An 11,488-nucleotide genomic window follows, 5' to 3' on the forward strand; every position below is an offset into this window, starting at 1 on the left:
TAATATTTATAATTTCATCAACATTTATGGATCAGTGTTGTAAGTGTATGATGAAAGATAATTATTTCCAAATTCATATCTTTTTTTTATTTGAACTTGTGCTGAATTAGTAAAAATTTTGATTTTTTATGTAACTCGATTTAATATAAATATTGATATAAAAATGGAAATATGCAAAAAGCATTTCTTTTTAATTGCAAACTATGCATCGAACTTGTATAATATTTTCACTGATTGACAAATAAATTATTCATTTGCTCTCATTTAAACACATTTTTATTCGCACTTTATATTCCCTTGAAAAATTAACCCTATAAAATAAAAACAAATAAAATAAATTAAATTAATATAAAAAATAATAAAAAAATAATAAATTATTATATTATTATAAATTAGCAATTTCAACTTTTCCAAAAAACTGACAAAAACTATGATATTGGCTATTTTTGTCAAACTTTAAAGCCAAAAAGCTACATGAAGACTATGCTAAATTTACAAAAAATAGGTTAATAGATTGTTTATTTAAAAATAAAGAAAAAGAGGAAAATAGATTGAATTTTTGGAAACGCCCACAATTTCCATCTTTTTCCAAAACAACAGGCCAAAAATGAAAAATTGTCTATTTTTGACAAATTTCAAAGCAAAAATTATTACGAAGACCACGCTAAATTTCCAAAAAATTTCTGGCCTACAGAAATCCGAATTTAAAATTCCATACCTTTTCCATGATTTCCAGGTCAAATTTTTACGAAATTCCAGTGGAATTTTAAATCTAATTTCATTATTTTTGGGCTCTTGGAAAATACTTTACTTATTAAACAGTCTCGACTTTTTGGTAAAAAATCTAAAATTATCAAAAATTCGAAAAAATTCAAAAAACCGAATTTCTTAAAATTCAACATTTTTTCTTCTCTTTTATGGGATTTAGCTTCATTATTTTTGTGCTCTTGGAAAATACTTTACTTATTTAATAGTCTCGACTGTTTGGTAAAAAATCTAAAATTATCAAAAATTCGAAAAAATTCAAAAAACCGAATTTCTTAAAATTCAACATTTTTTCCTCTCTTTTATGGGATTTAGCTTAATTATTTTTGTGCTTTTGGAAAATACTTTACTTATTTAATAGTCTCGACTTTTTGGTAAAAAATCTAAAATTATCAAAAATTCAAAATAATTCAAAAAACCGAATTTCTTAAAATTCAACATTTTTTCCTCTCTTTTATGGGATTTAGCTTAATTATTTTTGTGCTTTTGGAAAATACTTTACTTATTTAATAGTCTCGACTTTTTGGTAAAAAATCTAAAATTATCAAAAATTCGAAAAAATTTAAAAAACTGAATTTCTTAAAATTTAACATTTTTTCCTCTCTTTTATGGGATTTAGCTTAATTATTTTTGTGCTTTTGGAAAATACTTTACTTATTTAATAGTCTCGACGTTTTGGTAAAAAATCTAAAATTATCAAAAATTCGAAAAAATTCAAAAAACCGAATTTCTTAAAATTCAACATTTTTTCTTCTCTTTTATGGGATTTAGCTTCATTATTTTTGTGCTCTTGGAAAATACTTTACTTATTTAATAGTCTCGACTGTTTGGTAAAAAATCTAAAATTATCAAAAATTCAAAATAATTCAAAAAACCGAATTTCTTAAAATTCAACATTTTTTCCTCTCTTTTATGGGATTTAGCTTAATTATTTTTGTGCTTTTGGAAAATACTTTACTTATTTAATAGTCTCGACTTTTTGGTAAAAAATCTAAAATTATCAAAAATTCGAAAAAATTTAAAAAACTGAATTTCTTAAAATTTAACATTTTTTCCTCTCTTTTATGGGATTTAGCTTAATTATTTTTGTGCTTTTGGAAAATACTTTACTTATTTAATAGTCTCGACGTTTTGGTAAAAAATCTAAAATTATCAAAAATTCGAAAAAATTCAAAAAACCGAATTTCTTAAAATTCAACATTTTTTCCTCTCTTTTATGGGATTTAGCTTAATTATTTTTGTGCTTTTGGAAAATACTTTACTTATTTAATAGTCTCGACTTTTTGGTAAAAAATCTAAAATTATCAAAAATTCAAAAAAATTCAAAAAACCGAATTTCTTAAAATTCAACATTTTTTCCTCTCTTTTATGGGATTTAGCTTCATTATTTTTGTGCTTTTGGAAAATACTTTACTTATTTAATAGTCTCGACTTTTTGGTAAAAAATCTAAAATTATCAAAAATTCGAAAAAATTTAAAAAACTGAATTTCTTAAAATTCAACATTTTTTCCTCTCTTTTATGGGATTTAGCTTAATTATTTTTGTGCTTTTGGAAAATACTTTACTAATTTAATAGTCTCGACTTTTTGGTAAAAAATCTAAAATTATCAAAAATTCGAAAAAATTCAAAAAACCGAATTTCTTAAAATTCAACATTTTTTCCTCTCTTTTATGGGATTTAGCTTCATTATTTTTGTGCTTTTGGAAAATACTTTACTTATTTAATAGTCTCGACGTTTTGGTAAAAAATCTAAAATTATCAAAAATTCAAAAAACCGAATTTCTTAAAATTCAAAATTTTTTCCTCTCATTTATGGGATTTAGCTTCATTATTTTTGTGCTTTTGGAAAATACTTTACTTATTTAATAGTCTCGACTCTTTGGTAAGAAATCTAAAATTTTAGAGAATTATCAATAATTCAAAAAACCGAATTTCTTAAAATTCAACATTTTTTCCTCTCTTTTATGGGATTTAGCTTCATTATTTTTGTGCTTTTGGAAAATACTTTACTTATTTAATAGTCTCGACTTTTTGGTAAAAAATCTAAAATTATCAAAAATTCGAAAAAATTTAAAAACCCGAATTTCTTAAAATTCAAAATTTTTTTCTCTCTTTTATGGGATTTAGCTTCATTATTTTTGTGCTTTTGGAAAATACTTTACTTATTTAATAGTCTCGACGTTTTGGTAAAAAATCTAAAATTATCAAAAATTCGAAAAAATTCAAAAAACCGAATTTCTTAAAATTCAAAATTTTTTCCTCTCTTTTATGGGATTTAGCTTCATTATTTTTGTGCTTTTGGAAAATACTTTACTTATTTAATAGTCTCGACTCTTTGGTAAGAAATCTAAAATTTTAGAGAATTATCAATAATTCAAAAAACCGAATTTCTTAAAATTCAACATTTTTTCCTCTCTTTTATGGGATTTAGCTTCATTATTTTTGGGCTCTTGGAAAATACTTTACTTATTTAATAATCTCCACCCTTTGGTGAAAAATAAAAAATTATCAAAAATCCGAAAAATCGAATTTCTTAAAACTCAATTTTTTTCTTCTCTTTTATGCCATTTAGCTTTATTATTATTTGAATTTCTATTCAACACGGAAAAAAAAGTACGTGAATCCTTCCTTGACAGTGCTTGACTTTTGGATAGGACACAAAATACAAGGCTGTTCCATATACTTTTTATTAGAAAATATAAGAAAGTCCTAGAATTATTCTAGTACTAGTACGGCCCTTTTTTTCCGTGAAGAGATAAAATGGAAAACAGAAAAAATTTAGAAACTTTTAAAAGTTCCATGCCGTTTTCATGATTTCCCTGATTTCCAGAAGCCTTTTAAAAATTCCATACCATTTCCATGATTTCCATGATTTCTAGATTGTGTAAGAACCCTGGGCCTAATAACACAGTTTTAAATCTAAAATTTTTTTTTAAATTTCAAATACCAAAACTTAAGAATTAAAAACCAAAAATTATTTTTGGTACAGATTATGGCAATGAGATAAAAATATTTTTTAATTTTAAGTTAAAATTTTCATAAAAAATCTTTAAACACAGAAAAAATTGCAGAAATTGTTTTAAATTAAAAAAAAAATTTTACTAGTCCTATACTATTGCTAGAACAATTCTAATAATTATCTGAGTCATCAAAATTAATTTAATTCACATCAATTTATAAAAAGTAACCACAGCCGATAATCACCAGAAGATGAAAAATTATTTTTTGAGGAAACTTAACCTTCTGTTTACTAAAAATTGTTAGTCAAAAAATTTTTTATTGGTCCTAATTCATTACTAGGACAATTCCAATAATTATCTGAGCCATCAAAATTAATTTAATTCACAATTTATAAAAAGTAACCACAGCCGATAATTAGCAGAAGATGAAAAATTATATTTTGGGCAAACTTAATCTTCTGTTTACCAACAATTTCTAGTCACAAAAATTTTTAATGGTCCTAAACTATAGTGGGAACAATTCTTATAATTATCTGAGTCATAAAAAATTTTTTAATTATTAATTTACTAAAAGTAACCACAGCCGATAATCAGCAGAAGATGAAAAATTATTTTTTAGCGAACTTTATCTCTTGTTTACTAACAATTGCTAATCAAAAAATTTTATACTGGTCCTAATTTATTACTAGAACAATTTCGTATTAAAGAAATGAATTGTGATATTTATGGGACAGTATTTTTACCAACTTCTATTGAATAATAATTTTACAAAAAAAAATTCAAATACAAAAAATAATTGCATTACATGTATTTTTTAATAAATAGAATTTTTTTTTGTAAACTAGAATTTGGAATTTTAATACCCGAGAATGTAAACATTTTGTTTTTAAAATTTCTTAATAAAAAATAATGACGAAATTAGTATCATGACACGAATAATTGATTGCGTAGCTCGCGAAGAATATTCAATCAATTTTAAAAATTGATATTTGATAAATAAATGATCATGGGAAGGTAAATAATTGAATAAGAAATCCAATGTGTTTCGTCAGTAATGCGACGTTTCGTTGGCTAAGGTTTGCCAACCTCATCAGGCTAAATTTATTAAAAACAGAAAAGGCACTTTAATATTTATAAAGGTTTTCTAAAAAACACTATTTTTCACTAAAGTAATTAACAACGAATAATATCCTACCTAATTCATTAAAACATAAAAACACTATTTTAGTTCGTCATGAAGAATAAAAATTAAATAAATAAATAAATAAATTAAAAAACAAAACACGACACATATTCCACACAAGAGATTAAATTTATAATTATATAGAAGAAAAGGAGACATTCCTCTACAACGACTCAGTGTCAACTGAAATAAAATTAGAAACTGAGATAAGAAAGTCAAAACTATGAAAACTAAAAGAGTCAATGAACTGATATGTAAACACAGGTGGTCAGCAAGATATGTTATTGTTTTGTCATTATGGACATGAGTCTATACGTCTGAAAAGAGGAAAGAACGTTTTATTTAGAGTGAGAATATCTTCTTTTCTGTTAATAGTGGAATGATTTGTTTTTATGTGGATCATTTCCGATATTCGTCGTTTTATAAAATTTTTTTCATTGTCCAAAACCTTCACATTTTCCCAATCAAAATCATGATTGAAATTGATACAATGTCGGTACACTACAGAGTTGTCATTCACTTTTTTATGTTCGTTTATGCGAGTTAGTAAAGATCGTTTCGTCTCGCCAATATATGTTGCAGGGCAGGTTTTACAATCAAACTTATATACAACATTTGTTCTATCCCATTTTTTTGTCGAATCTTTACCTAGTTTGATGATAGAACTAGAATTTTTATTTATAAGAGGAATAGACGTGCAATTAAACTCTCTAAGGATATTTGACAACTTGAAAAAACATTTTTCATTAAAAGGTAAACAAACTTTTGGAATTTTACTATATATATTAGTTTTGTTATTATTATTATTAACATCAGAAAATTTTATTTTATTAACACGAATCTTGATATGTTTTTCAATGAAGTCTGAAGGATAGTTATTGTTTTTTAAAATATTTTTAATTTTTTTCAAGTTGTCAAATTGGAATTTTTTATTGGACAATGAAAATGCCCTATCTACAAGATTATATACAATATTCTTCTTCTGTTGAAGTGGATGATCTGAAAAATAGTTAATGAGTCTATCTGATGAAATCGGTTTTTGATACCAATTTGTAATAATTTTGTTGTTGTCTCTGATAAGCTTTAGATCGAGAAAGTTAATAGAATTTTCTTTTTCTTTTTCAACAGTAAATTGTAATTTTCGATTGTAAGAGTTAAAAGTGTCAATGACCAGATCAACATGTTCTTTTTTTATGGCTAAAATTGTGTCATCCACATACCTATAATAGAAAAGTGGAACACAATTATGTTTTTCTTTTAACTCTTTTAAACATTCAGTTTTTTTAAAAGAAAAAAACATAATTGTGTTCCACTTTTCTATTATAGGTATGTGGATGACACAATTTTAGCCATAAAAAAAGAACATGTTGATCTGGTCATTGACACTTTTAACTCTTACAATCGAAAATTACAATTTACTGTTGAAAAAGAAAAAGAAAATTCTATTAACTTTCTCGATCTAAAGCTTATCAGAGACAACAACAAAATTATTACAAATTGGTATCAAAAACCGATTTCATCAGATAGACTCATTAACTATTTTTCAGATCATCCACTTCAACAGAAGAAGAATATTGTATATAATCTTGTAGATAGGGCATTTTCATTGTCCAATAAAAAATTCCAATTTGACAACTTGAAAAAAATTAAAAATATTTTAAAAAACAATAACTATCCTTCAGACTTCATTGAAAAACATATCAAGATTCGTGTTAATAAAATAAAATTTTCTGATGTTAATAATAATAATAACAAAACTAATATATATAGTAAAATTCCAAAAGTTTGTTTACCTTTTAATGAAAAATGTTTTTTCAAGTTGTCAAATATCCTTAGAGAGTTTAATTGCACGTCTATTCCTCTTATAAATAAAAATTCTAGTTCTATCATCAAACTAGGTAAAGATTCGACAAAAAAATGGGATAGAACAAATGTTGTATATAAGTTTGATTGTAAAACCTGCCCTGCAACATATATTGGCGAGACGAAACGATCTTTACTAACTCGCATAAACGAACATAAAAAAGTGAATGACAACTCTGTAGTGTACCGACATTGTATCAATTTCAATCATGATTTTGATTGGGAAAATGTGAAGGTTTTGGACAATGAAAAAAATTTTATAAAACGACGAATATCGGAAATGATCCACATAAAAACAAATCATTCCACTATTAACAGAAAAGAAGATATTCTCACTCTAAATAAAACGTTCTTTCCTCTTTTCAGACGTATAGACTCATGTCCATAATGACAAAACAATAACATATCTTGCTGACCACCTGTGTTTACATATCAGTTCATTGACTCTTTTAGTTTTCATAGTTTTGACTTTCTTATCTCAGTTTCTAATTTTATTTCAGTTGACACTGAGTCGTTGTAGAGGAATGTCTCCTTTTCTTCTATATAATTATAAATTTAATCTCTTGTGTGGAATATGTGTCGTGTTTTGTTTTTTAATTTATTTATTTATTTATTTAATTTTTATTCTTCATGACGAACTAAAATAGTGTTTTTATGTTTTAATGAATTAGGTAGGATATTATTCGTTGTTAATTACTTTAGTGAAAAATAGTGTTTTTTAGAAAACCTTTATAAATATTAAAGTGCCTTTTCTGTTTTTAATAAATTTAGCCTGATGAGGTTGGCAAACCTTAGCCAACGAAACGTCGCATTACTGACGAAACACATTGGATTTCTTATTCAATTATTTACCTTCCCATGATCATTTATTTATCAAATATCAATTAAACCATGGAAGGATTTAAATCTACTCAATTATTAATTTTAAAAATTGTGACATTCAACATATTCAGCAAATTAAGTGTGTTGAATTCTTTATTAAATATAATCCAACTACTTCTCATTTTTCAGTTCTTTTTACGATTCTAAGGAGTTCGCACATGATTTCCAAGTATGAAGACCATTGTATTAGTCTCGTTTATTTTGCAATTATTCCTTCTTATTCATTCAACTCCAATAATTGAAAATAATATTCAAAGAACATCTCCATTCAAATTAAAAATTAAACAACACAATTCCTCTCAAATTATCAATAAATTTTCACAAAAAATTAATCAAACTAAATTCAAAGAGAAATTTGATAATGAAAATGATCTGAAAGTGAAATTATTCGATAATGAATTAAAATTACAATTACATAATCGTATTAAAAAAAATGTGATTCCATCGGCAACAGTTATTTGTTACGATACAAATTCAAATAATGGGTATAATATGGAAAATTGTAATAATCTCGAAGGACAGCAAATTTTGACAATACCACCACAAGGAACAATACAAGTACCACAAAATCCTCAACAAAATATACGTGGTCTATTGATAAATTGTTTACTTCCTCAGAATCTTTTTGAAAATTTACAAAGTACAAAAATTACTCAAGTTCCTGTACCACAACAACAGAGTGTCAACGTTTGGAACATTCCGAATGATTTGGGCAGTCAGGCACAATTTCCACAAGAAGTTATTTATCAACAACAACAACAGCAGCAACCACAACAACTGCAACTACAGCAACTGCAACTGCAACCGCAACCACAATCTACAGTATTATGCAATCCGCAAACTAATAATTTTCCAATAAATGGCAATTCAAATTTACAACCTGGACTGCAGATCAATGAAGTGTCCCAAGGTGTCGTTCAAAATTGTCTGACAAATGAAGGACCTCAATTCAATAGTCAAGGAATTTCTCTTCAAAACGCCATTAATAGTAAAACTTTCCTCAATTGTTTGTTCCAAGCAATGCAGAACAATGGAAACCAAAATAATCAACAAACTCCCCAAGGTGGCGGTGGACTTCAAAATCCTAATCAAAACGGAATTTTTAATAATCAACTTCCTCAACAACAAACACAACAACAATTTCCTCCTAATCCTCAACAATCACAATTTTCCCAATCGTCACAATTTCAACAACAATTTCCCTCAAATCCTAATCAACAATTTCCTCAACCACCACAATTACAACAACAATTTCCCTCAAATCCTCAACAATCACAATTTTCCCAATCGCCACAATTTCAACAACAATTTCCTCCAAATCCTAATCAACAATTTCCTCAACCACCACAATTACAACAACAATTTCCTCCAGTTCCTCAACAACCACAACAACTTCAGCAATCTCAATTTTCCCAATTACCACAATTTCAACAACAATTTCCCCAACAAAATCAACAGCAATTCCCTCCAAATCCTCAACAATTCCCTCAATTACAACAACAATACCAACAAAATTTTCCCCCACAAGGATACAATTCACTTCCACAACAACCGAATAGTCAAGGAAACAGAGGATTTCCATTTAATTTAAATCCAACGGGAAATCAAAATAATAAAAATGATTTACCGCTTGATCAATTGAATAGAACAAGTCAAGAAGCATTGGAAGCAATTCAGCAGAGAAATTTTGGAAGAAACTTTAACTCACGTACAAAATAAAAAGTGGTAAGCATTTATTTTCGCATCAATTTTTTCAATGATAAAAAATATTACTTCTTACAGGTATAAATTTTGGGTATTAAAAAATATTTTCTTAGCTTTCTTTCAAGATTACGTTCTTAAAAGTGATAAATATTAACTAACTAATGAAAATTAGAATATTATCAATGTTACAAATTTTGATATTTAAAGAAGGTTCAATTTTTATATTAATAAAGTAATATTTTTTGATATACAAAATATTAATGAATTTGAAATATAATTAAAAATTAATTAATTAGTTAAATTTTTCTATGAATGAATTAATAGTACCTAATTAATTATATTATTAATTAATAATTAAATTAATAATTAAATTAATAATTACATTAATAATTAAATTAATAATTAATATTCTACATCATTAACAGTTTCATAAGAAAATTTTTTTACTTTGGTGTAGTTCAAAATGTTTATAATCAACAAATTTAGAAGAAAAAAATTTTTTCCATTCAAATTTACAAAAAAAGTTTTATAATATTTCTTGATCAAAAACTCAAAAATAAAAATTTGTAAACAAAAAACATTATTTTCTGTATAAAAAATACGTTTTTCTCCTAATAGTTGATCATAAACATTGTGAAATTCAACCAAGTACTTTTATGAGTAATTTTAAAATTTAATATACGTTAAAATTTTTTTTTTTCAAAATACAAGTACACTGAAAAAAAATTTATTCAATTAAAAAATAATGGATTTCTTGCCTATTATTAAATAAATATTTAATTGAATCAAATAATTTTTATTTAAATCAAATTGTATTTGAACCAATATTTTAACCAATCATTTTAGTATTTCAAACGAATATCATTTATTTGATTTAAATAAAATTTATATGATAATAGTCAATTAATAGTTCATTTGAATAAAAAAAATTTTTTTTACTAAAAATTATCTGAATACGTTATTAATATTTTTATAATTATTTAACAATTATAATAATTATAATTTTTATTAATTATAATAACTATAATTATTTAATAATTAGGCAAATAATTATGTATGCAAACTAATTAATTATTTAAAAAAAAATTTATTATATTAAATTCTAAAGAAATTAATGTTTTAATTTTTTTCAGCGAGATGAAAAATCTAATTTCTCCATTGCAAAATTATTAACATCCACGTCACGATGTCTAAATAATAAATAAATTGAAGAGAATTTGAAACTGATCAACCTCAAGCTGTCCGTATATTGTTAAATCCAAAGAAACTTCTTAAGATTATGTAATTATAAACTTTTTAAAGCTACGCTTCTGTATTGATTTACATTCAAAAAAATGTTCTTTATTTATTTATTTAATACACTAATTATAATAATATTTTAAATATTAATATAATATTAATTATTAATTATATTAATATTCTACTATCAATTAATATGCCAACAAATTAAAATTTATATAATATTTATATTAATTATACTATTTTTTTAGAATTTATTTATTTATTGTTGCAATAATTAAAAAAAGTATTTTAATTATAAAAATAAAAAAAATTATTTCTTTCATGAGGAACATTTTTTTGAACGTCTTATACGCAGAAAAAGAAATTAATTAATAGCAATAAATTTTTAGATTTTGTTTTATCGCATAATTTTCAATAATGCAACTACATAGATTTATTTTCTATGTTTATAGATATAAACATAAAATAAAAATATTAGGAAAACAAAAAAATTTACGAAAATATTTTTCATAAAATTACTATTAACTAATTAATATTAAATAAATTATGTTTAGATTTTCAATATTTAGATGATAATAATTTTGAATTATTAATTATTTTGTTGTATTTTCTATGTTTATAAATATAAACATAAAGTAAAAATATTAGGAAAACAAAAAAATTTACGAAAAAAAATATTTAAAAAAAAAATAAATAAAATATTTTTCGTAAAATTACTATTAATTAATTAATATTAGTATAATAATTATTTAATATTATTAATTAAACATAATCAATAAAATTATGTTTAGATTTTAAATATTTAAATGATGATAATAATTTTGAATTATTAATTATTTTGTTAAAAATTTAAGGTAATGCCTGTGAATTTATAATTTTGTTCTCTA

General features: G+C 24.1%; 2 protein-coding genes across 2 annotated transcripts; one reads left to right on the forward strand and one right to left on the reverse strand.

Annotated features, from left to right (window-relative positions):
- Window positions 1-4,770: 4,770 nt before the first annotated feature.
- LOC122510149 lies at window positions 4,771-6,210 on the reverse strand. Its single transcript, XM_043624589.1, has 2 exons — window positions 4,923-6,210; window positions 4,771-4,822 (listed from the first exon to the last, which is right to left on the reverse strand). The coding sequence occupies exon 1, from the start codon at window positions 6,208-6,210 to the stop codon at window positions 5,206-5,208; it is 1,005 nt and encodes a 334-aa protein (XP_043480524.1). The 3' UTR covers window positions 4,771-4,822; window positions 4,923-5,205.
- A 1,616-nt stretch (window positions 6,211-7,826) lies between these two features.
- Window positions 7,827-10,793, forward strand: LOC122510147 (putative uncharacterized protein DDB_G0271606). Its single transcript, XM_043624587.1, has 2 exons — window positions 7,827-9,380; window positions 10,493-10,793. Exon 1 carries the CDS (start codon window positions 7,827-7,829, stop codon window positions 9,372-9,374), a length of 1,548 nt encoding a protein of 515 aa, XP_043480522.1. The 3' UTR covers window positions 9,375-9,380; window positions 10,493-10,793.
- Window positions 10,794-11,488: the final 695 nt, after the last annotated feature.

The sequence above is a fragment of the Leptopilina heterotoma genome, unplaced genomic scaffold (genome assembly GCF_015476425.1).
Source record: "Leptopilina heterotoma isolate Lh14 unplaced genomic scaffold, ASM1547642v1 Lhet_68, whole genome shotgun sequence".
In the NCBI taxonomy this organism is placed as follows: domain Eukaryota; kingdom Metazoa; phylum Arthropoda; class Insecta; order Hymenoptera; family Figitidae; genus Leptopilina; species Leptopilina heterotoma.